Source organism: Ptiloglossa arizonensis, chromosome 1 (genome assembly GCF_051014685.1).
Source record: "Ptiloglossa arizonensis isolate GNS036 chromosome 1, iyPtiAriz1_principal, whole genome shotgun sequence".
NCBI lineage: Eukaryota > Metazoa > Arthropoda > Insecta > Hymenoptera > Colletidae > Ptiloglossa > Ptiloglossa arizonensis.
This window is the reverse complement of record NC_135048.1, coordinates 5,511,466-5,537,378: the sequence shown is the minus strand read 5'-3', so window position 1 is coordinate 5,537,378 and position 25,913 is coordinate 5,511,466. Positions and strand designations below refer to the sequence as shown.

Below are 25,913 nucleotides of genomic sequence, written 5' to 3'. Positions count from 1 at the left end.
TTATCTCTACGCCTTTCTCTTTCGCCGCCCTTTTACTCGCCCCTGCCGGCCCTAAACCATTCTCTAAGAATTTATTGTGCTCCTTTTGCGGTTCGCGTTGAAACGTAAGGCGTTTTCGTAGCTTCGAACGGTATTTATTTTTGGCCGAGTGTTATTGGCAGCGACCTTGCGCAGCTTTTTTCACCCCGAGTGTCCGAATCGGTTTATTTATTATCGGGGAACGCGATTCCGTTCGAAAGGAAGCGTCGTCTTTTTTTAATACCGTATTCGTTCGATCCACGTTGCGGACGGACATTAACACGTTCACTCGCCGCAATAGTTTTCTATATTCAAGTACGTTCTCGACTCTTTGTTCGAACTGTAGCGTAAAAAATCGAAATATTCAATGGTTCGACAATCGCGTACTTGTTATTTTGTAGCATCGCTAACGATGGTAACTTTATTTAAAAGTATTAGGATTCCCTGTAGCGCTTTAAAGAAATGTAAGTTGGCGTGCCGGTCACCGGTAACCACCATACCGTTTAACGTGCTAAAGGCGTGGAACTTTTTGAGCTTCGAATCGTTTTATACCAAAAGACGCTAAATGGTCTCCGATCGATGTTTACACAGATTTGTTTTTGTAAAAAATGGTACAAATGTTTAACGACATTTATACGTGAACGGTTTACTCGCTATAATTTTGTAGAGAATTTGAGTAATAAGGAGATAAGGTTCACGTGAAATTTAATGTTAATTTTGAATTTATTTAAAATGAAAATTGTTTTTTTCGTTCAATAGTATTTTCCAGGTATATCAAATTGTGAAAAATTTGATTTTCAACGTGCATAAATTTAGATACAAATTTTCTAAAGTGTGTTCGAATTGAAAGTTTGAAACTTTCTTTATGTTATATCTTAGTCGGAATATTCGTAAATTTGCAGCTTTCGTTCAAATTTATGTTCAAAGCATTGTAGAAAATTTCATTGCTCTACTTCATATACTTTCCAAGCATGCGTACTTTTGTACTGAATAATAAAACTTTCTGAAACAAAAGAACGGTTAAAATCAATGCAACACAAATATACGAGACGAATTTGAATATACAGAAAACAAAAATTCGATTTTTAAACAATTTTCATATTCTAACTGACTAAGTTTTTCCATTGTCATCTTCTATGCACGAGATCTTACATTGGCTTGTAAAAAGATTGGTTTTCATTTATTCGTTAATGGAAGATCTTTTACTACTAAAATTAAATGCACATCTTCGATCAAATTGCATTATATTTCCGTTGTTATCGTGTTGAATTTATAAAAGATGATTAGAACGATTAATATCATTGTCCTTTTAGGGTGAATCCATGGTTTCGGCTCGATATCCACCAAATAATAAACTTTTGAGATTGTGAAGTACTTTTTAAGTATCAAAGTAAATTTTAAGAATGTCTCAGTTTTGAATTTATAATGAAAGAAATTTTAATTTAAATTGTATTTAAAGTATTCAATCTCAACAGAGAATTGAGATACCTAGCCTGTTGCTAAAGTAAAATTTAAAAGGAAATAACTTTTATAATTAAACGAAAATAACTGAAATAATTGGGTCAGTGATTAATGAACTTTAAAGGGATAATTTGGGAATAAAGTAATAACAATTGCTCCAAAAAGAACTTAAACACTGAAATTAAGAACTGCGCGCTTCTGTAACAATTAGTTGTAATTTCATGGTTTATTTAATTTGTATGTTTATCAGATTTATGCAAGGAGAAACAAACGCTACAATGAAGGTGGTAGCAGCGAAGAGGAGAATAAACCAGACACATCTCTACAAAGTCATAGATTACCTTCCTCTTATCGAGGGACTTGGCCCATCAGAAGAGACGTATGGGCCAATCAACAAATGGGCTTTTCCACTCAACAAAGCACGTCAACCACTGTACATAACGTAAGACCACTCTTTCTTGTACGTTATGTTTATGCCAAAAGATTTGAGTGCATGTGTTACAAATATTGCTGTTATATTAGGTTGCACGAAATTAATTTCAAAATATCTTTTTCACTTCGGTGTCAACCTTTTTTTTTTTTGTAGTTTTAGATGATGCCTTCCATTCGTCCAATATAATCTACTATTTCTATGGCGCTACATTCAAGAATCGATTAAACGCGATAGTATCGATAGATTAAATTATTCAATTTAACCCTAAGATGTAGAATCCCTTCAAAGGAGACAAAAATACAAATTTAACGTTGTAAACGTACTCAAAATTTTAACAAGTTAATTGATACTTTTAACTTGAAAATACGTTAGTATTAGTAAAAAAAAGAGTTGAATAATCGAGTCATCTTCCTATACTGAATACCATAGAGTAATCTTGAAATGTACATTGGTTCTTGCCTTATTTCTTGTTTCCACAAATGATTAACATTTGCTGTAATAACAATCACGTTACATAATTACATAATTACATTTTTAAAATATCACCATCAAGAAATTACTTTCTGGTATTTCAATCAAGGTCTGATTAAGATTTTGTAAACGTTGCAAGCATAACTAAGCCCATAGATCGCTGCATTTACTTATTTAAACTTTTTTTTTTTAATAAATCTCTGTACTTAAAACCCCTGATCACCTAATGGAGGCCTCTAAAGCCTATACAGTGGAACCTCGGTTATTGGAGCCCAGATTAACCGAGACTGTATTATCCGAGATACTTTGAAATTTGCAACAGAGTCTCAGTTATTCGAATTGGTTCTGCATTATCCGAATCAAAGTATTATAAATATATACACTTACATTCGGACCAGTCGACTAAAAGATCTTCGCTCAATTAAATATGTAATTATTTCGTTTAACGTAAATATATATACTTTATTTCACAATTTACCTGCTACACATCGATTCGTAATAATTATGGTATCATTCATGTTTTCAATTATCCGAGGTTGTCTCGGTCTACATTATTTCGGATAATCAAGGTATCCGAGGATTCAAAGTAAAATTCGCCCAAATACGAGTTTGTTAAGTTGTCCACGCGATAACTTTTTTTTTACCTTATTGAGCCGTCCACGCGATAACTTTTTTCGATCTTGTTGAGTCGTCCACGTGATAAATTGTTTCTTCTTATTCCTTATCAATCCTTAATCCTTCGTCTGCTGTGCTAGAATCGCTAATTTCACCGAACGAAACTACTCTCCGTCTCGAAAACGATCATACACACAATAACAAAACAGTGCGTATATAATGGTCGTAACTAATCAAACAACGATCTACTTTGCACCACACTGCCATAAATTCGTAACGATAATCGTAGAAACAAAGAATCTTGCTACTGTGAACACGATTGGTGAAATATCAATGTGAGTCAAAAATGACTCCGGCACTCTGAACTGCAATAGTAGCCTAGGGTTGATAAATCGTTGCGTATTCGTCGCGCAATGTCTTGGTCTCGCCAGAGCTCTAATGTTAACTTTTTACTTTACCTAACGTTAACGTTTACTCTGTCCCGCAGGATGTAGCCAGCGTGATGAGTTTTTCCTCGAATTCCGGAGCCGCGCTGAGCTGTTCCGCCGAGATGCAAGGGGATCGACGACTAGGGGCGAAAGTGGACGTTGTGTACAATCTTTTGGGAATGTTGGGTAGCACCGAGGGCGGAGAGGACATGAGCACCACGTTGCTCTCGATGAGCAACTCGATAGACAACTGTCTCATAATGAGACAATCGGGATGCCTGCCGCTGTTGGTGCAACTGATTCACGCACCGGGTCAAGATCCGGACACCAGGGACAGAGCATCGAGGGCTCTGCATAACATAGTGCACGCAAAGAGCGACGAGAGAGCCGGACGCCGAGAAGCCAGAGTTCTTCGATTCTTGGAACAGCTGAGGGACTATTGTCAGGCTCTGAGATCGTCATTGGAAACGGGACAGGTTCCCGATGACCTGGAGAGACACCCGGGTACAACGATAGCCGCCCTGATGAAGCTCTCCTTCGACGAAGCTCACCGTCACGCCATGTGTCAACTCGGTGGTCTCCACGCAGTGGCTGAGCTGATCGAAATGGACCACATGGCTCATGGTAGCGAATGCGACGACCAGAACTGTATCACCCTCCGTAGGTACGCTGGAATGGCGTTGACGAATCTCACGTTCGGGGACGGCAACAACAAAGCTCTACTCTGTTCCTTCCGCGAGTTCATGAAGGCGTTGGTCTCGCAACTGAGAAGTCCCAGCGACGATCTCAGGCAAGTGACGGCCAGCGTTTTGAGGAATCTATCGTGGAGAGCGGATACCAGTAGCAAGCAGACGTTGAGGGAGGTCGGAGCCGTGACTGGATTGATGAAAGCCGCGATGGAAGGCAGGAAAGAGTCAACGCTCAAGTCGATTCTCTCCGCACTCTGGAACCTTTCGGCACACTGCAGCACAAATAAAATAGACATCTGCGCCGTAGACGGTGCTCTCGCTTTCCTTGTGGACATGTTGAGCTACAAAGCACCGTCCAAGACGTTGGCGATCGTCGAGAACGCCGGTGGTATATTGAGAAACGTATCCAGCCATATAGCTGTTAGAGAGGACTACCGATCCATCGTGAGGGAGAGAGGATGTCTGCAAGTGTTGTTGCAACAATTACGATCGCCCAGTCTGACCATCGTCAGCAACGCCTGTGGAGCGCTATGGAACCTCTCGGCCCGATGTCCACAAGATCAACGTTTATTGTGGGACCTGGGCGCGGTCCCCATGCTCCGCAGCCTCATCCATTCCAAGCACAAAATGATCTCGATGGGTTCGAGCGCTGCCTTGAAGAATTTGTTAAGCGCCAGGCCAGGTTGCAACAATCTCGTCCATTTGGATTCCACCGCTCGTGGTTTGGGACTTCCGACTCTGCCCACCTTGGTTGCACGCAGACAGAGGGCTCTGGAGCAAGAGATAGATCAGAATTTGGCCGAGACTTGCGACAACATCGAGCCCAGCACGTCTCCAACGAACAAGGACGATAAGTTCTTGTTCAAGGGGGACCACAGCTTTCTGGGGATCAATGCGAGGACTCTGCGCACTTACCAGCTGCACAATCAGCCCAGTACGTCTAGCGCGAAGTGCAACGGTGTCGCCAGAAGCGAAAGCAGGGACTCGATGCGTTCCATAACCAGCACTCACTCCGACACTATGTTCGAACGGGTGAATCGTCACGTGTTGAACGGTCTCTCACCCACCGACACACAGATCAAGCAACAGTCCTCGTCGCTCCACTCCGCGGTTGGCTTCGATACTGGGGTGACCAGTGACAGCCACGCGAAGACTTCGTCCGAGAAGAAATACACCCTGAGGTACAAGAACGCGATCCCAGATCGTTTGAAGTCGTCGGACACTTTCCACGGTCTTGGCGATTTCAGATGCACCAACTCAACCATCTCGTGGTCCTCGGCTCCCGACCAAGAATCCGCCTGTTCGCAGAACCTGCTCCACTCCTCCGTCGAGGACAATTTGCCGCAGAGCATCTCGTCCGTGTCGAAGACCGGTAGCCAGTCCAGTATATCCGAGGATACGGAATTGAACGTGTGCCAGAAAACCGAGTACCAATGTATCGCCAAGTCCGGAATTGAAACACCGTCCTCATTGTCGTTCGTCAGTTGCGAATCCCCCGCGAAGGAGACCGTTAGCTACGGCAACATGTACGACAAAACCATGCTGAATCCTCTGAACACCATACAGAACGCCATCTCCCCAACTGTCAGTCACTGCACAGAGGGTAACCTATTCTACGCCGAGACAGACTTGGATCAACCCACTGACTATAGTCTGCGCTACGCAGAGCGAAGTCTGGAGGACGAGGAAAAACAACACTCTCATTACTTTGTAAACAACGAGCAGGAACTTATTCACGAGGACACAGTAAAGACGTATTGTACAGAAGACACGCCGCATGGGATCTCTTTGAACTCCTCCAGAGCAGCGTCCGCTTCTGATCTACAGGAGGACAACCGACTAAGGAACTCGTCGAAAAAGATTCCAGAACAGAAGAAATTGCGAGATAAAGAGGAATTCAATTTGGCGAAGCTTTCGGACGAAAAAAAAAGGAACCAAGGGTTGCATTACTTTCAGGGGAATATTAAGAGTGACAGCACTGAGGAGAGTGGACATTCTTCCGCCAAAAGCCCTTCAAGGTTCGTACATTTACAGTTGATATTATTTGAAAACATAAATTATTCTGTAGTGTTTAAAGCAAAGAATGAAACCCCTTTGTTTTCAATTGGCAGTTTCAGAATGACGCTTACACAAGTATCTTCGAACAACTTACATTATGACGACAAAAATAATATGGCATCCAATTCTACAAAAATTAGATCAGGTAAAATAAATACATTCTGAATTACTGTGTAATAATAGTATGTAATATATTGTATAAATAAATAGATTTTTTTAATATTTTTATTCAAACATTCCTCCCTTAAACCTTCAATTACATTACATCTACTACAAGAAATTAAATTTTAGTTTGAAAAAGTACACATATAAACATATATATATGTATATATGTATACATATGTATATGTATTTTATCGTATACTCAAGTTAGAGAGTATATGTATATATAATACATATACGTATTCATATATATACATATATATAAATGTGTACTTTTTCATTTATATATATTTATATATATGTGTACTTTTTTTTTTTATATATCTCCATTTATATCGTTGCAGATGTGGAGGAAAAGTATGAAATTGAAAATGAATTATTTGGAAAAAACGACAAATTTGATCAAAATTTTCCTGCAAACGGAGTTAATTCGTACGTGATCAGTGCACTGAAGGCTTCTAACGATTCAGGATGTAAGGAATTTGAACTAAAAGGCGATACACGTATTATGCCTGGTACATTAAATGTAAACAACTCTTCCGAATGTTTAGATCAAGTCAGTGACGGAGATGAGGACGATGAAGATCTGCTTACAGCTTGTATTAATATTGGAATGCAAAATAATAGGTAAATATCTTCAATTAATATAAATAGAATAACATCCCTTCGATGCAAAACTTACTATGAGTTTGGCTTTCCATTGTGATTATAACTGCAACTTACCTTTCATTTATTTCTATTTTTCTAGGCACAGGCATTCATTAATAGGAAATAATTTCGATAAGCTTCCACGAAATGAAAGCAATCTAGCCAGGTATCAGACGAGCGTTGCATTAGATCAAATGGAGTGTAATATATTAGTGGAATCTACCATAAATAGCCTAGATACAAATCGAATAGCATGCGAAGAAGCAACGAGTCCTGACGCTTGTAAAAACAAAGTTGGAAATAGTTCACCAAATATAAACATTGTGTGTGATTATAGCCAAAATACAACAAAGTTGAATCAAAAAGTAAGACATCTATTATTTTGATTTATAAGAAATGTTTCTTAAGGTACTATTTTATTAAACAATTGTAACAAAATTTAAAGACTCAAGTATCCAATTTGTTTTCCAGGTGGTAGAAAATTTAGCCATGGTAGAACAATCGAACAAAGTTTTGCACAATGAATTGGGAAAACTAAACAGAAACACGGAGCGTAGTTCCGTGATAGACGATGACAGCCTTTGCAATTTTTCATTGCCTTCAAACTTGCGAAACAGTCCAATATTACACGAAACCGTAGTTTTCAACACAGAACCGAGCCAACAACAGTATTTGTCTAGTATCGACCCTCAGTCAAACGAAGATATGTCATCCTTTGTTCACAATGATCTCCCCGAAGATGAAAGAAACACAGACGATAGCGAAGTATCAAAATCTCTAAAGGACAAAATCACTGAAAACACTATGCAACAGTCTTACACGAAAGTAATGGACTCGGAAAGTAGTGAATCGATTGATTCCGTCGAGCAATCCGAACATGCACTTTTAGAGCTGTGCATCCAACCTGGATTAACGAAAACCATTGACAACGTTAAGCTCAACAAGACAACCACGTGGAAATCCAATAAAGCTTTCGATCAGTTTGGATCAAAACAAATTTACTATTCAGATGAGATCAGTCAAATGTACGATACATGCGAAGTAGACGGTGTTACGAGAGAGGAGACTGATGGAAATCAGAAGTCGGTATCAAAAAATACTGACACACCAAAACATGGAAAAAAAGAAGAAATGTATCGACGTCAGAGAGACCCCGATGCCATGATTGCCTCGTTAGACCGATTAACTGCTGCTCTGGTGCAACAGACAGAAGCAATACGAGAACGGGATTCGAGTACGATGAAACAGAGTATATTAAGCGACACATGGAACGAGGATTCCCCAAACGAAGTCTCTTTTCCCAGCATCAGTATCAGCGCTCCGATCATTGCCTCGTTTAAAAGCGACGTACCAGAAGAACAAGGTACGATCACGTCAGAATGTGTTGAAACAGTGAGTAGCGACATTGGACATATGACGAACTCTAAAATCATCCAACGGGAAGCTATCAAACTGGCAGAGGCGGTGGACGCGGAGATGAACAAGAACAACGAATTAGAAATGACGGGTATGACATCCATGGACTTGGAGGCGATCAAGCCTCCCTCTTCGATGGGAAGCTTGTTATCTTTGACGGCCAGCTATGCGGGTTCGGGTGATTACAGTGAGGCATTCGTCAATCGAGACAGATGTAACTCCACCTCCCTCCCCCCAATCCAGTTGAAAACCATGTCCTTTACGGACACCCGAAACTGTCGCAAGAAATCCCTTCCCCTTGGTGTTGTGGCTAAACGTGCTCTTTGCCAGGCTCCGGCCCACACTGGGAGTTTAGAAAATTTATTAAACGAATGCAGCGGATCCCACTTGGACAACGTCAAGCCCCCGTCGATGATGGACGAGCTACCAGACGTTGGTGACATGGAGAACAGCATGATCAGTGTTGCGAGTATCACATCGGAGGTAGCGGATCCCAAGTATCAAGACTCGCAGAGTTTAACCAGTAGCGACGCTGTCTTCGACCTGCTGAAACCTGTCGCGAATGTTCTCTCCATAACATGCATGCGTTATGCCGAGGCTATGCAAAGCAGCGCGAACAACAGCTTGAGCGAATGTCTGGAGAACATCAATCCACCATCGTTATTCAACGAGGTCTGTGAAATGGATGAGTCGACGATGGAACAGGCCACGGACACCATCTGCAGCGATACGTTGTGCATCGACGTTGAACTACGTACAGAGGAGGCTCCCCATCCGATCTTTGTGGAAAAGATCGACGAAGGTGGCAATGACACCGACGAGGCCATCACTCCTATCTCTTCGGAATATTGCCTCACAAGCTCGGCGGAATCCACGCCAAGGAAACGATTACACAGGAACTTGACGCCAAAACAAAAACGAACGTTGGCCAAAGAGAGATACAAAACGTACACCATAGCAGCGGAGATGAGCAAAAAGGAAGAAGAAAGAGATAAACAGGAAAACGGAAGCGGATGGGAAGGTAAGATTCCACGTGGCAAGTGTTCGCCTTTTTCTAAGCTGACACCCAAGCAACGTAGACAAGAGGACAGATCCAGGTTTCAGACTCAGGTATTGGAGAATCCATTTCCTGAGCTGAACCAGGATCAACAAGAGAACGATACTTGCGAGCAAGAGAGTCCTGAAGCACCGGAAGCAACATCTCCTGTTAAATCTGCCATTCCCACGCTCACAAAACTATCTGCTTGCAAAACACTGATCAAAAAGCGCATGGAGCAGAAGAAGAACAGGGAGAGATATCGTACGAGGACATTGGACGACTCTGAGTGCATATTCAGAGAGATGGAAAACAATGCTGCCATAAACGCAACGGCAGAAGATCAGTTGAATGTAACGCACATTGACCAATCTGATGAAATTCAGATCATGTTACAACAGAACGCCACCATCGTATTGAACACATTGAACGAGTCGAGCAAAGCGAACGAAAACGGAGAGGAGGCATTGCTGGACTGCGAGACAATAAGCTTGGTGTCGAACGAGTCGGAGTCTGAACGAAATTTACGTATGCGGTTTGTCAACGGTGTTTCGAAGAAGTTGATAGGTGTCTGCAGCCAGCAAATGGACGAAGCACTGGAACTGGAACCGAATCACAAGGAGACGGTCGAAGTGGAGAGTAACAAATCGCAAGACGACATCAGGTTCGCCGAGGCAGCTGAAAGTGAGAGTGAGAACGAATCTAACAACGCTGAGGAACAACCTAGGGAGACAAAACGGCCAAGGATAATTAAGCCAGGAATGGTGAGGGATCACAGCAACGATTCAAACGCAACAGACAGATCGGAACCGGAAAGTCCAAAGGCCATCCGTGGTCGAAGGAAAGCTCTTTACTCGAATCCTATAACGCGAAAGCCGACGCCACAATCATCCCCGTTAAAACAATTGAATCCTGTTAGTGGAATACCCATAGGTCGCAGCAACACCTCGCCCATCGTAAGGGCTACCAGAGCCACCACGCTTAGACAAAATAATAACAGTCCAAGTAACGCAGCAAAAGAGTCCCCTAAAGGAAATTCCAGTCCTAAAACAACTCCCTCTTTAACAGACGGAGAGAAGCGGACGAAGAAATTATCAGCAGCTGCGAAGAGAGCATCAGTTCCTCAGAAAGGATCATCGTTGACCTTCACCAAGTCCGTGAAAAGACACAGCACACCTCCAACATGTTCCGCTACGAACTTTCACCACGACAGCAAGTCCGATGGAACTGTAAAGACTTTAGAACGGCAAGGAACATTTACCAAAGACGAACCAGAAGTGGAAAACGCACCCATGGTGGTCTCTTCGTCTTCTTCCCCGATAAAAACTAAAATCGCGAAGCCGATCAAAGGCGCCACTTCCAAGGTATACCCTACTATGGTGAAACCTAAAGTTGCACCAAAGACGCATCAGGCACATCAGTCGAAAGTCATGAAAGGAAATGTTTCGGAGAAGCCTCCAAAGGCGTTACCACTGCTGGTGGCTCCGAAACGATTGCCTACTGGAAAGGTAGCAACAACTTCGAAAATCCCAGCTGGTAATCAAAACAATGTACAAGCCGAAAACGGTAAGATTTTTCGCAAAGTAGGCCCTCTGGGGCAAAGATCCAATAGTAATTCCAGCATCGTGTCAAACTCGTCAACAGGAATGCAGACTAGAAGATTAGCGAAGGAAGCAACGAGCAAAATTGCGAGTCTTTGGAAGAAGGTGGAGGAAAGTAAAAATAAACAACGATTTGAAAAACCAGACACAAGACAATGGGTGCAGCCAGATAGTTGTGCCAATGTGGATGCATCTTCTCCAGTGAGTAGTCCGCCAGCTTTCAGATTGTTTCGTAGCTCGACGTTCGAGGGAGTACCCCAAGAAAATGATCATCCTGAATCGGCCTTGTACAAGTCCAAAACGAAGAGACCACTGGTGATGGGTGTACAACCCAGCAAAGTGAAATATAGAAATTCTTGTGACTTGAGCGGAATGAATGCAAATGATGCACCGTGCAAAATACCCGTAAAGTCTAGCGATGCTTCTGCGTATAGAAAAGATTCTGTACAGGTAGGAGACGCATCAGTGATTCTACGAAAACCGCAAAACACTGAGTCTTCCGCAATGGAGGTAGACCCTACGAAACGAATATCGCGCCTTGGTTCCTTTATAAGAGTCGATTCTGCGAGTGCAGAAGGCTCTGCACAAACGTATGTTAATGGCAGCGGCGTAAGGACACCTGCCTCCGCTATTGTACCGCCTTTCAATTACAACCCGAAGCAAGACATTCCTTCGCAGGCAACCAAAGTTATACCGAATGAAAGTGAAAGCAAGTTTGGAGCAACGGATTGTCACAGCGACATAGTCACAGCTTCTACGAGAGTAACGACAGTATAGATAGGAGAGCCCGTTATATTTATAAAATAACAATTTTTTTTTTTGTAGTATCGCTTTTTTGTTTCAGGCTAGTCATTGTATATTTGCTTTACACTGTGTTGACCGCAAGTCAACACACGGTACGCATTACAAGTACTCAGTAAGTAAGTTAACAATTTCATTTTACCTCATTGTTCAACTGGCACTGAAAATCTCCATCGTATTTCACTAATTTTTACACTTTAAATATAGAACGGTCACACAGATATTTGTTCGTTGAATTGCGATGCAAGTTTTTTAAGGAATAAGAACAAAGTGTGAAACAGTAGCCAGAAATTCTGATATCATTCCTATTCACTTTGCGTGTTGTATATACATTATATTGAGAAATTCCACGATTAGGAAGAAATTTAAAATCTGTAGTACGTAGCAGTGATTACCTTCGATTATTTATTCAATTTTGTATATATTGAACGTGAATGAAAAATGTAGAAAGTTTAGTGATATATATTGCGACCTATGGTATATATCGCAGGAGATATATCACTGTACATCTTCGTAATAGATAAATTTGCAAGGAATGAGATCTGTATTTTGTTTCCATCATAACTGATTTGTATTCCTTTAACGAATACAAAGTCTAATTACTTTTAAAGACTGATAGAAACATGATGAAGATTCGGACAAAGTTTGGACATCTTCAATGCAACAGAATGTTATGATGAAGAGGTAGTAACATTTGTATCGATGTAGCGGTCTAAGTAACGCTAAACTGGCATTATATAAAGAAACAAAATTTTGTAAACTTTACTTTAAGTTTCTAGTCTACTTAAAAATCAACAGGTGAAGTAGCTTCTATTTTGGTCATATGTACTACATAAAATCAATTTGCATCTAAGAAATGTCTACGGATTCGACCAGTACCCTTTGTAAAATTCATATAGGTACAACGGTTAGGAGTGTGTACGGATCAATTATGTGTATTTGCAGGTCTAAAAATTCAAGATTATGGCTAGGTCATTTATCAATTTTAATTCCATATATTTTTTTTTCTATTTAGTTTCATTAAAAAATTTGCTGCATATTTGAGACATCAGAGTACATACTTTAAGTTTTCTTCTATATCGCGTCATCTGTCCTTCTACATGCATCGGAACGATCTAAAATCTCATTAGAAGGAAAATGTTTGACACGATATAGAATAGATTTTATTGTGCATTATTTACAGAGATTTTTTATGCGTGTTTTACCCTGTTCCAGTTCGAGTTAATTAGATTTAACCCTTCCAACTTGGAACCATATCAGGGTAGTTTTACGTTTTCCTTCATACGAGATTTGGTCTGTACACCAGATTCTATTTCGGAGTTATTTCGTAATAATCTTTGTCTTTTACTTAGATCTTAAGTGTAATTCATTTTTTGTTATATTGTATTTTAGATTTGGCAGACATCTTAATGATTTGTATATTAATAATTGCAGTACAATAAAATTTATAGCTACTAATGTCTATTTTGTTTGATACTTCTGTCACAGTAAGAACAATACAACTCCGTTTTATTAAGGTACACACGTTGCAAAAATAATAATACTTCACGAAATGTAAAATATTTTAAGGAAAAGTAATAAATATAAGCATTTATTCATCCACTTTTATAAGAAAATTTATTTATCATTGGACATTATCATATATTGGACATTTATAAAGATTGATGGACTTGTCTTCCGACACTGATGCAATTATATTGTTCCTTTGTGGACTGTATTTCACAGCCCATACCTAGAATAATGAATTATTTAAATAATTGTAATGTTTATATTACCTATTAATGTTTGCAAATAATTTTAAAACATACATGAACGCTACATGTAAATCTTGAGGATTTTTTTTATAAATTATATATTTTTCTTGCTTTGTAATATTATAATGAAAATTTAAAAATACTACATACAATATTAACATTATACCTGATCGTTATGTTCATTAAATGTATGTAAACACTGTCGTTGTGCTAATTCCCAGATTTTAACTGTTTGGTCTGAACTACTGGATGCAAATTTTTGTCCATCTGGAGCAAAAGCAACACCAAGTACCCATGAAGCATGACCTGACATAGTTCCTGCTAAATTAGCGTCTTTCCTGTATGGAAAAATAAAGGAATAATCGATATTTTCATTGTATTTTCAATTAGTTTGATGTAGAGACATAAGTTACTCACACATCGTACAATTTCATATGTCCATCATCTGATGCAGTAAGAAGTAATTGGGAATCTGGCGAAAAACACAGAGATCTGATGGGCATTGCATGACCTGAAATGCATAAAATTATACAATATTTTTGACAAATTCTTAAGATCAATTTTGGTAATTACCTTCTAATGTTCGCAATACTTTTCCATAAGTAACATCAAAAATATTGATAATTCCATCTATTGCACCACTAGCAATATATTTACCATCAGGACTCTAAAACAGAAAATATAATAATATAAAACAAAAACAATTGTTCATTTTCTTATATACGCATCGAGAAAATACGTGTTCCATTTATGTTACTTTTTATGACTATTCCGTACTTATGTAATTATTGAATTACTTAAAAACTCAATAATTACACAATAACATGTGGAGTGCAAGCGAGGGTTCGTGCTTGTGCTAAAGAGAAAGTGTAGCAGTGAGCGGATATGCATGGGATTGTATCGGACAACGAGGGCTTAACCGAGGTAGCTGTTGACTAACCGACGACAGGCATAACGCAGGCCCATCGCCTGATTGCGTCTTAGCGACCACTTGCGAAGGATTTAGAACATCCGGCTGGCGCCACATGCGCATCCCCCACGACAACCCAGGCCTTGTGACGTAGGTCACGTAGGCCCCAAAACTTAGGATCTGAACGAGAGCTTTTTGATATTGAACACCAAAGGCTGAACGACGTAGCCAGTCGTCGTGATTATTGTAAATCACATCATTAATAGATCAACTGCACCAAATAATTACCATTTACTTCAATCACTGCAATATTTTTTAACTAGCTAAAATTTCAACAATAATAAACATGCAAAATTTCCAAAATTTATTAAAAATGGAATCAAAAAGTTAATCGAAAGGTGGGAAAAGGTCACTGAAAGCAATGGTAAATATATTGATGATTAAAAATAAACTTAAGTACTAATTTCTTACACTGAAAGTCAACATCAGAAAACAACATTAGTTATAGTATGACTTACTAGAATAGAGGATCGCTGCATTTTAAATGAGAATACTTACATAAGTAACACTCAATATAAATTTTCCACCTCTGGTATCTAAAGTTTGTTCTTGTTTACCACTTTCTGTTCCATATAAATGTATTTTTCCAGAATGACTGCCAGACACAATGAATTTGTCATCTGGAGAAAATACTACTGTCCAAATATCTACAGGACCTACTTCAATACTTGATATTTTTTCTCCCGTTTCCAAATCCCATAGCTTTAAACTAGAGTCTAAAGAACTTGAGGCACATTCTGTAAATATATGATTTTTACAATGTAAAGGTAGCTATATACACTACCGAACATAAGTATTAGGGCACTTAACCGAAACGCTTACAATCTTTTAACTGCTGTAACTTTGAAAGAAATAGTCGTACAACAACTACTATGAGCTCATTTTAAAGATCGAACCCTGCACTTTCATGTCTTTAAATACAGCTTTTTTAAATGCCTTTTTAAATTTGTTGAAAAGTGAAAAAATGAAAACAGTTTTTCCAAAAATATGAACAAAATTCAAACGGCTCCTAAAATCTTAAACAAATTTTTTTATCGACTAACACCACAATGAATTTGATAAAATTGATGCAGGTTTAAAAATATTAATGAAGAAACAAAAACTTACTTTTATTACTATTTTTTTCTTCAGTTAAATTTGAACACTGGTATATACGATATAATGAAGCTAAATCTTTGAATTTACTAATTATTGCAACTATTTTCCTATATTTTATGAAACATAGATTCCATGTGAGTATACGCTCAAATTTGCAACTAGTTCTGTGTGTGGGTAGGTGGGTGGATATATGTGTGCATGGATGTGTAAAAGGAAAAAGAATTAAATTAGTATTGACATCCACAAATTGTAATTGTTTTCGTGCTTTTCACTCTAGCCCGTTCAACACATGTCATCTTCTATTGGTTGGGCCCGAATTTCATCAAGCTAAATAGTATAGCAAGGGATTAATTTTAACATGATTTAAATTATGCTAATACTACAGTGAATTACTCTGTCTCACTTAATTTCTAAATGACTGCTGTCGATCTTCATAATCGTTTTATCAACTAATGTCAAGCAATACCTATGACACAAGGAGAGCTAGTGGGACTATAACTGAAGTCAAAATATAAACACAATTGTGCCTTCTTGCGCGCGGACAGTAAGTGCCCAAGTTGGATGAGCTATACAAAACTTGGACGAGTTCGGACAAGTCTTGAGACATCTGAACTTTCATGTAGCTCTATTGTTTCGAGTAGACCGATACGTTCAAGTCGATTTGAAAGAAGCAAAAGAAGAGATGGACGATAAAGTAAAATCAGAATTCTTAGATTATCTTATAATTTTAATGAAATTATTTTATGGGTATTTAATAACTCATGGTTAGATGTTTATGTAGTTAATGATCATGCAAAATCCAAATCAAGATACACACTTGTTGACAAATGTTAAGAAACAAAGTAATCATTTGAAAATTTTTGTATATTCTTTATCTTCTGAGATCCATGAATTATGATTAAAAATAGTTTACAGAAATAACATTTCATGTTGAAGAACAATGATATACATTGTCATATTGCTTTGCAAGAATATTTAATCATTTGAATACAGTACATCATAATTACGCTACACTATTCAATTCCTAAAAGTATCAGCCTATAAGTCTGTCAAGTTAAAATGACTACGCATTTGTTTATATGAACTCTGCTTCTTATTTTATACACTCAACAGAAAATTGGATGACAATGAATATGATAAAAGAAAAATTAGTTTTAACTGTTATAAAAAAATATTTCAATAGGAGGAAGGATATTCTATAAAGTATGCTACAGAAGCGTTTAGATAAGCGTTTTACTGAGCAAATTTTCATTAATTTTAATTGACTACTTACTTGAACCATCCGAACTTATTGCTACAGACACTACACCTAGTGAATGACCAGTTAATTTATGTTTTAATTGTAAATTTGTATTCTTTTGTTCCCAAACTTTAACAGTATCATCAACTGAACCAGTCACTATATATTCCACTGTTTCTTCTTCACTGGATTGTATAGAATCACTATAAAAATCATATTAAAACCGTACATAACCAAAAACATAAACAATGTATCTTGATCAACTACCGTGAGTCGTCGTTCTCTGGTTGAGTTTCTTTTTTTTTGGGGGGGCAGCCCCAAGCACAGGTCCATATACTATCTTCATGAGCATTTTCGGTTTTATGAAGTAAGGAATACTGAAAAAATGTCGAACACAACTGTCATATACTATGAACAATATAACCTCTATATCTTGATAATTCGAAATTTAATTGTTTCTCACCATCCTAGAAGATATATTATCTTCGAAATAATTCACAAAGATTAATGTATACACATAAATAAAGAAAACGATTTCTTTTCAATATAGAAAATCCAGTAACATGCATATAAATATCTATCTATGCATTTACGTAGGTATTTATACAAAAATTATATATCCATTCATAACATACGGGGTGCCTTACATGAAATGCAATTTACAGATAAATAGAAGTGTACGGGTATCGGAATTATTTTATTTCATATAACAAATATGCGAATTCAATTAGATACTTTTCGTGAACTCAAATATCCGTGATACTGTTTTAATGTTTGGAAAATTAAATAACTCATTTGTCGTATTCGATTTCTACAATAATTAATACAATTATTTTTCTATCAAATGGATTACATATATATACATATTAGGGCCGTAAAAATTTTGTTTTCTTAATACTTTTCTTACTGTTTTCGGATTTACAATTTTTTTTAAATATGTTTCAATTTTGTTAGTAAGTTTAGAAACATAAATCTTGGGATTTTCTTTAACTTTTCGTATTTGAAACTTTTCTAGAAGAAAATTCTCTAGAAGAAATTTCTAGTGAAAAATACATTGCTGCTAACTCACAATGAAAATATTGAAATGAAAATTAACTTAACCCAACCAAAATCACTACTAAATGTACCCATTACATTTGATACTTTAAGAATCGTTACATACTGTCAATTAATTACCGAGAACTAGGTCGCCAGTGACCACGAGATTTATGAAAACATAAATATAATCATATAAAAGTTACGACGACTAGCGAATTACTAACAATCACAAAAATACAATCAATGCCCAGGCAACTCCTGGTGCGATGACCAATCAAGTGCGTTAAAACAAATGAATGCGTTTACATGATTGAGCAACTTTCGTACAGATCGAACGTAAAAATAAACACCGGCACAGAAAAATTTACCGATAGTAGAAATTAAATGTCGAAGGGCGATTTTGGATTTATTTTGCAAAAACTTTCAAGTCGCCGAATTTGATCGTCATTACAAAATAAATGATGCATTTTACTTATGAATATGTATCAAATGTATAAAATAATTTGTAATAAGTAAGTAGAAACCACCAAAAATCGATATTACAATTTAATGTTACAACTAAACTGTTTGATTTATGAGATAAAATAGTTCTTTTCATCCAATCAAGTTATAATTATTAAATCAATTTTAACCTATTGAAATTGGAGCAAAACTTTTGCACGAGCAAGCTATAAAGTTATGAATCACTGACAGAGAATACAATCGAAAATGTTTAAACCATTCAAACGTGGAATTTATAAAGTGTTGATGCAGAAGCGATCGTTTCTTTCTGAAGCATATCGATGTGAGAAAGCATGGAAAGCTCGACTTGAGACATCACTACTTAAAGAAATTCAACCACAAAATTTATTCATAACTTTAGAACATAAACAAATGATTAACGAGAAAATAAGTGCAGTCGACATTGACATATTCGCAAATACTATAGTGATGAAATCTCAGACAGAGGAACTCTTGGATTTAATTCATAATTTAAGGTTATCTACTGAAACAACAAACACTTTAGAATCAACACACCATGCTGTAATAAGGTATTTGTTAGATAACGACTGTACCGAAGACCTCATAAACGTGTTACATGACAGATTGCACTATGGTATTTTTCCGGACGATTTATGTTATAATTTACTTATGGACACATACATAAAAAGAAAAGATTATGCTAACGCAGCAAAAATTGCTGTTTTACCTATGCTACAAGAATATTCTGAAAATGGAATAATTAATACATTATGTGTATACTCTTGCCATAAATATTTGGAAAATCCTAATGATTGGTTAAAGCCACAAATTGTGGTCGATGATACCAAAGAAGAAATTAAAGTGCGTGTGGCATACCTTAAGAATTTTTACTTTGATGATCATTTTGATCTTCAAGATCCACGTGATTTAGTAGGAAAAACATTAGCTTTTTATGGAAAAATTATGAATAATACATTAGGAAGGACTTGTCAGTTAAGAGGTTTGATATTATATAAAAAGTATCAAGATATATCAGAGCTAATAGAGCAATGGTTGAAAGAAAACAAATATAATGTTGTTTATGAAGAAATTTTTGATTTAATAAAAAAGGATAATGAAAATAAACCTAATGAAGAAATAACAGTTGAATTTCAGAATTTAATGTCTCAAGTTGATAAATTAAAAGCTCTAAGTTTGTGTAAGGATAGTTTAACTGAAATATTGACAAATGAAGTTGAATCTGCAATTGCTAAACAATCTGAGATAGATATAAGCGAACAGTTAAAGGTAGTCAATATTAAAAAATTTATTAACATAGATAAAAGCTAAATATTTCAGGTAATTAATAGAATGTTTTTTAATGTTGTAGAAATATATTGAATGGGAAAAAGAAAGAGAAATAGCATTAGATAAACAATTAAAAGAAATAGATCGACAAAAAAGAATACAAAATATAAAAAATATGAAAGAAGATTTGGAAAAACAGGAATTGCTTTTGACATTTTTTGACAATGAGGAGACTATAGAATTACAAATAGAAGATATTGAAGAGAAAGAAGCATTAGAGATGAAGCGTCTTCATGCAATACATCACTCTGCAAGGAAACTTAAAAAATTAGAGGAAGAAGAAGTGTACATACCACCTACTATTACAAAGTAGAAATTAAATTTATAATGTAATCATAATTAATGGACAAAACTTTGTAAAAATTATTTAATAAATTCTGTTTCAACAAATGCTGTTTTTGGAAGGATGATAATGGTAAGAGATAATGAAAATATATTACATATTATTTATCTTTTCATACTTTGTACATAGTCACTTAGCAGTGGTTTTTAAATATGTATTACGTATATTTGTAGTAGATTTCTCCAAAGTCGCTTATTTTTTAGAAATATGAAAGTTAATTATACAATTAAACGTTATACTAAAAAATTATTAGGCTCTGTGACAAATAATGTTCCTTTTTGAGCGTTGGTATTGAATAAGTTTGTGTCATACACTTGGCCCAATTTTAAGCACATTTAGTATTACATAACTTTGGACCAAGGCACACATTTAGCAATTAGTCTTAACAGACTTGCATAGACTGCTCTGTATGCAGAGGTGTATTAAATTTTGTAGTTTTTAGAACTATAAAATTTGGTCTTCGTATTTGTTTGTAAGAAATGTCCTGTAAATATAAGTAATATAATCTCTTAGGTCTTGTAAAAAAAGTTTGCAATTAATTTTTTAATATTAATTGAATATTTACCTGGTCGTTGTTATTACGACTTGTATTATAGTACCATAGATTATATAACAATCACGAAGATTTACTATGCAGTTGTGCAGTTAATGCTGCTGTTTCTTGTTTCATTTGTTTCAAATCTGCAGTTATTCTCTCCAAATTTGCTCCAACATTTTTCGTAGATTCAGAATCGATCTAAAAAGAGATGTATGGTATTTAAAACAATGAAATCCTATTTTGATATTTAACGTTAATTAGGAGTTACTATTTTAGTTATATTACAAGTCAATATTACCTGTTCTTCCAAGTCTCTAATTTCTCTTATAGTGGCACCTGTTTCTTCAACTAAACTTACAAGTTCACTGCAATCAGAATGAAGTGTAGCCAGTAATATATACGGTTTCCTTGATGCGTCATTTATTATTACATCTCGATATATTAATTCATCAACAACTGTAAATGATCTTTCTACTTTGCCTGTAAGCATGTTGATTTCTTTTTGGATTTCCCGTGTGTCAGCTAAAACTTTATTGATTTCGTCCCTTTGTTTCTTAACATTATTAATTATTTCTAAAATTCGTTGAGTATATGCAGATCTATTTACTTCTTTAGGAAGTTTTTGAACTTCTGTTACTAGTTGTGAGTACTGTTGATCTTTATTATGACACTCCTCCTGAAGTTCTCTTTCCTTTTCTTTTAGTAACTTAATTTCATCAAGCTTCTTTTGACTTGCACTCTGTATGTACATATATACAGTTTTGATTTTAGGTAAATTAATTATTTTCAATTTAATTTTTTGCTAATATGGTAGTACTTACAGCTTTTGTTGAATGCTTTTCCCTTTCTTGTCTATATTTTTGAATTAATGGTACTCTATGTTTTTCCCACTGATTACCTAAATTAATTAATTTATTTGTAGTAACTTCAATTGTTGCTCCTAATTTCTTAATATTCTCTTCACTATCTTGTAGTAGATCATAAATTCTTGCTTTAATTTTTGTCTGTTCCTCATTAATTGTTAATTCTTTTTCTTCATTTTGATAGTTTATTGTTATTTGTATTACACTATTATTTAACTTTTTAATCTCATCTTGCAATTCTTCTATATTAGTTTTAAGAATTTCACATTCTACTTTTATCTTTTCTACTTCTAATTCTTGCTTTTCTGTTTTGTTTAATATTTCTTGTTTTGGAAGCATAGGTTCTTTAATATTCTCATCTTTTACCTGAGGTTGCTACAGATAAAATAAAAATCTTAATGATGAAGTATGCTATTATGAACAATATGAACTTATAAACATTGTATCAATTTTAAGCTTACTTTGGAAGTTAACATTGTATCTTTTATTGACACCCTATTAAGAATGTTAATGTCATCTGGTGCATTAACACAAGTAACTTTATTGCAGTGCTCTTTATTTAACCAATTTATTCGATCAAGGATACTCATTGGGTGCGAATGAAGAGCTTTTGCATTATAGGATATCAAAGAAGGTAAAAAGGATTGTTGATTTTGCACTTGTTTAGGCACAGATTGCAGATAATGTATGCAATAATCTTGATACTCTATGATAAAGAAATGTTCATTTTTATAAGTTAAGTACCATATGCTATTAAATGGTATTACAAATAATCAATATTACCTTCTCCATCTTCTATTGTTGGTATTTCTAAATTCACAGATATATAAGGGCCATTTGTTCTGCCTCTGTTTCTAAATCCCTTTGTGTGACAATAATGTGGTAACCATGGAACTGAAAGACCTTGCGATATTATTGATGCTATAGACTTTTCTAATAATGCAATATTGCTAATAGGTTCGTTTAAGGTCTTATCACATTCTTTCGGTAGTTTTTCGATAAAAAACATAAAAACTCTTCGTAGATCAGCTTCTGAACTATATAGAAATGTTTGGTAACCAATATCACCTTTGTATCCTAATTCCTAAATTTATGAACTAAGTATCAATAAAAATAAAATAATATAAGTAAATAAATGATAAGAATTATTATTTTTTTTAATATCTTACTGCACATGCTTGAGCGAGTGTAGCACCTAGTCGAAAACGAGCTGCCATATTTACAGGTAAAATGGTAGATAATCCAAGACCTGGTCTTATTATATCTAGACATCTAACGGTTGCCTCTACCACTAATTCTGTATTGAAACCACTGAGACTTGTTACACTCTGTTCTAGGTCACTAAAACAAGGTTAAGGTTCATCTAAAGTACAAAGATTATTTAACATTAACTATTAATAATAAAAATACATATGAATTAAAAAACCATTATGAAAAAATTGTTAATTAATTGCAAAGTGGGCGAAGTAATTTTATTTAACTTTTTATATTATTAAATAATATAAATTTAAGACTGTTTACCAATTAAACAATAGCTGAATAATAATTAAATTTTACGTTTGTAAAATTATATTAAAATGATGTTCATCATTATTCATTACTGTAAACTTTTTTCATGATTAGCCGGTTAAATTTATTTTAATTTTAGCAACATTGATATTCTTATTCATGTTTTTATTTACTGAGTATTATGGAATCTTAATTTGGACAAAATACAATGTAAAATTAATCGAAGTTACGAAATTTGAACGCAAGTAAACATTACCGCCTACTTTTTTTTCGTAACAGAACGTATTCGACATCGAATGTTAAAGGAGGTGAATATGCTTTAAAACGGTGCAAAGTACAACTCACCAGCCTATTTGACGCAATGAATGAATAATTATATTGTCAACCTCCTCCATCATCCGTAAAAATGTGAAAATTCTAAATTTCCCTACGGTGTTATCGTATATTAAGAAATTCAAGTTGAATTGCAGGTATTTAACCTGTCCATGAGTGAACAAACATTTGTGCACTTGCAGTTATGTAGGTGGCGCGACAAAGCTTCAGTTTTGCCAACATGCAATATATACTTTCTGTACTGATTGTTTCGATTTTACACAGTCTTAAAAAAAAGAGAAAATTTATATAATACATATTTGGAGTGTTATAGAAATTTCAAACGGAAATGTTAAATTGTACTGAATTCTATGATCGATAAGTATCTAAAGGTTTCCAAGTAGAATTTAAAGGTTGATTCAGTTTAATCATTACATTTTTGTATGTAAGCAAAATCAATTATATTTTAATTTACATTGAATAACCGGTGTATTAAAATAATTAGAAAATAATATTAACAGAAACGATAAACAATTGAACATTTTTCCTGAGAGATAATCTAATACTCAGATAATGCACACGTGTTGCAAAAAATTCCTCACTCTTTAATATGGAGTATTATAATTCATAAGCATTATATTGTTCTGCTGACGTTATTGTATTGTTAAAGTTCCAGAAACACGACGTTTGGAATGTGACATTTTAATCTAGTATTCGGAGTCCACCTTGAAATTCATATTTACGCGCCATTTATTGGCACGGGTGCGCGCGTCAGATTTACTGCCAACTTCACCGCATAAAGTAAAGATCAATTATTCGCGGTGAGAGGTCCGCACTCCGCAGAGGCGTGCGTTTCGTTTGGTACGCATCAACATCAGCTGTTGTTTCGCTTTCGCGTGAAATGACAGTTTCGTGGAGGTTCACGATGTGGAAATCGTTTTCGTGAGGGTGCTTCGTGTACCGCGGAGGTGAGCCGGATCCGATTTTCTCTTGGAAAAGATGAACGGGAGTCTGGGAATAATGCGTGGACCCGAGCAACATCCACAGAGGTTCGCGGATTATTTTGTCATATGCGGACTAGACAAAGATTCAGGCTTGGAGCCAGACAAGTATTTTGGTAAGTCCTCTACTTTTTTAAAATGCATTCGCAAATCTTATCATCTTTTCTAAACGAGTTGTATTTCTTGAGTATTCAACCTCGAATGAGTTCAATTTCGATCATGAACAAATTCGTTCGACAGTTTCTTTTACGGTCTGACAGAAAGATTGTGCTGCTGTTGCAATTTTCGAAATCGCTAGTTTGCGCAACGATAGATGAATAATGTGTCTTGAATTAGTAAATTCTTACACTGTCGACTGTAACCAGTGTTTACGTTAATATGATATTATTGTACTGCAAATCTGAAAGAATCGAGACGGATACGAAATTAGTTTTTATAGATCATAGGATTAAGTTGGTTAGTAATGTGCACGGTATTTACGTGCAACAAACAACGTTTGCCTTCTTGTTTTATTTACACGTGATAGACACGTGAATTTCAATCGATGTCAGTGTTATCCACTAGAAAATGCACTTCCAATGAAGGACTGATTTGATAGCTCATCTAAACGCGTTATCCTAAGTTCCTTTCTTATACGTTAAACACATTATACTAAATATTGAACATCTGCGTGTTCAAGTTTAAAATGTGTACGAGATTTTGTTCGGTGATATATTTAGGAATAAGCGCTTCGTTTGTGATATGTTTTCAAACTGTAAATAGTTGCTAATATCAAATAATCGACAGGGTGGTTTTATTAAGTTAGCAAAATCAAGGGAAACGGTGTTTAGTTGGAAACTGAACGCTCGATTAGTGTGCATCTTGTATATTTTTAATTCCATATTTTTTTAATGTCACAATCGATATTTCATTCATTTATTTTTAATCCTCTGTTGTAAACTATCTTTGTAACGAAACACGCAGAGATAAGTTGTTTCAGGTACATATCTCCTAAAAAATGTTTTGTTCCGAATAATTAGTATTTTCATGGAAAAGTATAAACATATTAGCATATATATAGTAATATTTATAAAATTATTGTATTTTTAATTTATTTTAAAGTATTATTATTAATAGTGATTGAATTATTATATTAATATCACTATTATTATTAGTAGTAGAAAATATTTATTAAACGTGCTAATTTATGGACCTAGTAATAATAATTACAAATTTTCCGAGTTTTTTATCTTATCAATTTAGGCAGATACAAACTCATCACTATGAAAGACAGGCATTTAATGTTTAATTAATTATTTCTTTCATTTTTAATTAATAGTAATATAAAGTGTGTGTGTGCGTGCGCGCGCTCATACGTGTGTATAAGGATATAAGTGAAAGTTATAAATGAAAGATATAAACATTTAAGAACGAATTATTTATAACAATTAATTAATTTAATATTATTTGAAGATAACTTTAGATTAAATAACAAAGTTTACTGTGTATAATCATTTTTTTCGAATAACGTGTAAATCTCTCAGATTTGCTTCAGTGTTACGTTATTTTTAATTATCTACACAACGTTGATTTATCGCTGGACGCGATTGTTACGTATGTAT

The 25,913-nt window shown here is 35.6% G+C and overlaps 5 protein-coding genes across 15 annotated transcripts in view; 3 read left to right on the top strand and 2 right to left on the bottom strand.

The window, feature by feature from the left end:
- Positions 1-13,687, top strand: part of LOC143151863 (uncharacterized) — a 57,122-nt gene extending 43,435 nt beyond the window's left edge. For 2 of the 4 annotated variants that reach the window (XM_076321360.1, XM_076321443.1), the window contains 6 exons: positions 1,730-1,921; positions 3,486-6,133; positions 6,227-6,318; positions 6,680-6,962; positions 7,084-7,348; positions 7,455-13,687. In XM_076321360.1, the coding sequence (XP_076177475.1) occupies positions 1,730-1,921; positions 3,486-6,133; positions 6,227-6,318; positions 6,680-6,962; positions 7,084-7,348; positions 7,455-11,813 (7,839 nt within the window). In that variant the 3' untranslated portion in view covers positions 11,814-13,687. The remainder of the gene's footprint in view (positions 1-1,729; positions 1,922-3,485; positions 6,134-6,226; positions 6,319-6,679; positions 6,963-7,083; positions 7,349-7,454) is intronic. The other 2 variants (XM_076321617.1, XM_076321527.1) reach the window with 2 other exon arrangements.
- On the bottom strand, positions 13,436-17,522 carry LOC143152042 (uncharacterized). Its single transcript, XM_076321739.1, has 8 exons — positions 17,363-17,522; positions 17,167-17,276; positions 16,933-17,102; positions 15,060-15,298; positions 14,165-14,258; positions 14,009-14,102; positions 13,758-13,929; positions 13,436-13,569 (listed from the first exon to the last, which is right to left on the bottom strand). Exons 1-8 carry the CDS (start codon positions 17,363-17,365, stop codon positions 13,462-13,464), a joined length of 990 nt encoding a protein of 329 aa, XP_076177854.1. The 5' UTR covers positions 17,366-17,522; the 3' UTR covers positions 13,436-13,461.
- A 577-nt stretch (positions 17,523-18,099) lies between these two features.
- LOC143149538 (uncharacterized) lies at positions 18,100-20,154 on the top strand. Of its 2 annotated transcripts, XM_076317022.1 has the most exons (3): positions 18,100-18,449; positions 18,545-19,686; positions 19,769-20,154. In XM_076317022.1, exons 2-3 carry the CDS (start codon positions 18,646-18,648, stop codon positions 20,057-20,059), a joined length of 1,332 nt encoding a protein of 443 aa, XP_076173137.1. In that variant the 5' UTR covers positions 18,100-18,449; positions 18,545-18,645; the 3' UTR covers positions 20,060-20,154. The 2 variants fall into 2 exon arrangements, with proteins under 2 accessions (XP_076173137.1, XP_076173126.1); XM_076317011.1 differs by having other exon boundaries at positions 18,100-19,686.
- Positions 20,133-23,490, bottom strand: LOC143149524 (coiled-coil domain-containing protein 22 homolog). 4 transcript variants are annotated; one of them, XM_076316972.1, is made up of 8 exons: positions 23,345-23,490; positions 22,660-22,831; positions 22,274-22,574; positions 21,952-22,196; positions 21,449-21,865; positions 20,926-21,366; positions 20,655-20,825; positions 20,133-20,573 (listed from the first exon to the last, which is right to left on the bottom strand). In XM_076316972.1, exons 1-7 carry the CDS (start codon positions 23,395-23,397, stop codon positions 20,706-20,708), a joined length of 1,749 nt encoding a protein of 582 aa, XP_076173087.1. In that variant the 5' UTR covers positions 23,398-23,490; the 3' UTR covers positions 20,133-20,573; positions 20,655-20,705. The 4 variants fall into 4 exon arrangements, with proteins under 4 accessions (XP_076173087.1, XP_076173096.1, XP_076173106.1 ...); XM_076316981.1 differs by having other exon boundaries at positions 22,660-22,853; positions 23,345-23,478; XM_076316991.1 differs by lacking the exon at positions 23,345-23,490 and adding an exon at positions 23,012-23,305.
- A 555-nt stretch (positions 23,491-24,045) lies between these two features.
- Positions 24,046-25,913, top strand: part of Pns (DENN domain containing pinstripe) — a 38,098-nt gene continuing 36,230 nt past the window's right edge. Inside the window, exon 1 of one of the 4 annotated variants that reach the window (XM_076324310.1) lies at positions 24,046-24,428. In XM_076324310.1, coding sequence (XP_076180425.1) covers positions 24,311-24,428 — 118 coding nt within the window. In that variant the 5' untranslated portion in view covers positions 24,046-24,310. The remainder of the gene's footprint in view (positions 24,429-25,913) is intronic. The other 3 variants (XM_076324317.1, XM_076324325.1, XM_076324333.1) reach the window with 3 other exon arrangements.

Bases quoted from the DNA above. Each gene is read 5' to 3' on its own strand.
- LOC143152042 (XM_076321739.1), bottom strand. The intron at 14,259-15,059 runs GTAAGTATTCTC...TTTCTGTTTTAG, and splicing joins TTATATTGAGTGTTACTTAT to AGTCCTGATGGTAAATATAT. The intron at 14,103-14,164 runs GTAATTACCAAA...TATGCATTTCAG, and splicing joins AGTATTGCGAACATTAGAAG to GTCATGCAATGCCCATCAGA.
- LOC143149538 (XM_076317022.1), top strand. From the start codon at position 18,646: ATGTTTAAACCATTCAAACGTGGAATTTATAAAGTGTTGATGCAGAAG. The intron at 19,687-19,768 runs GTAGTCAATATT...TTAATGTTGTAG, and splicing joins ATATAAGCGAACAGTTAAAG to AAATATATTGAATGGGAAAA.
- LOC143149524 (XM_076316972.1), bottom strand. From the start codon at position 23,397: ATGATGGAGGAGGTTGACAATATAATTATTCATTCATTGCGTCAAATA. The intron at 22,575-22,659 runs GTAAGATATTAA...TCATAAATTTAG, and splicing joins CACTCGCTCAAGCATGTGCA to GAATTAGGATACAAAGGTGA. The intron at 20,826-20,925 runs GTAATATTGACT...ATCTCTTTTTAG, and splicing joins TTAGAGACTTGGAAGAACAG to ATCGATTCTGAATCTACGAA.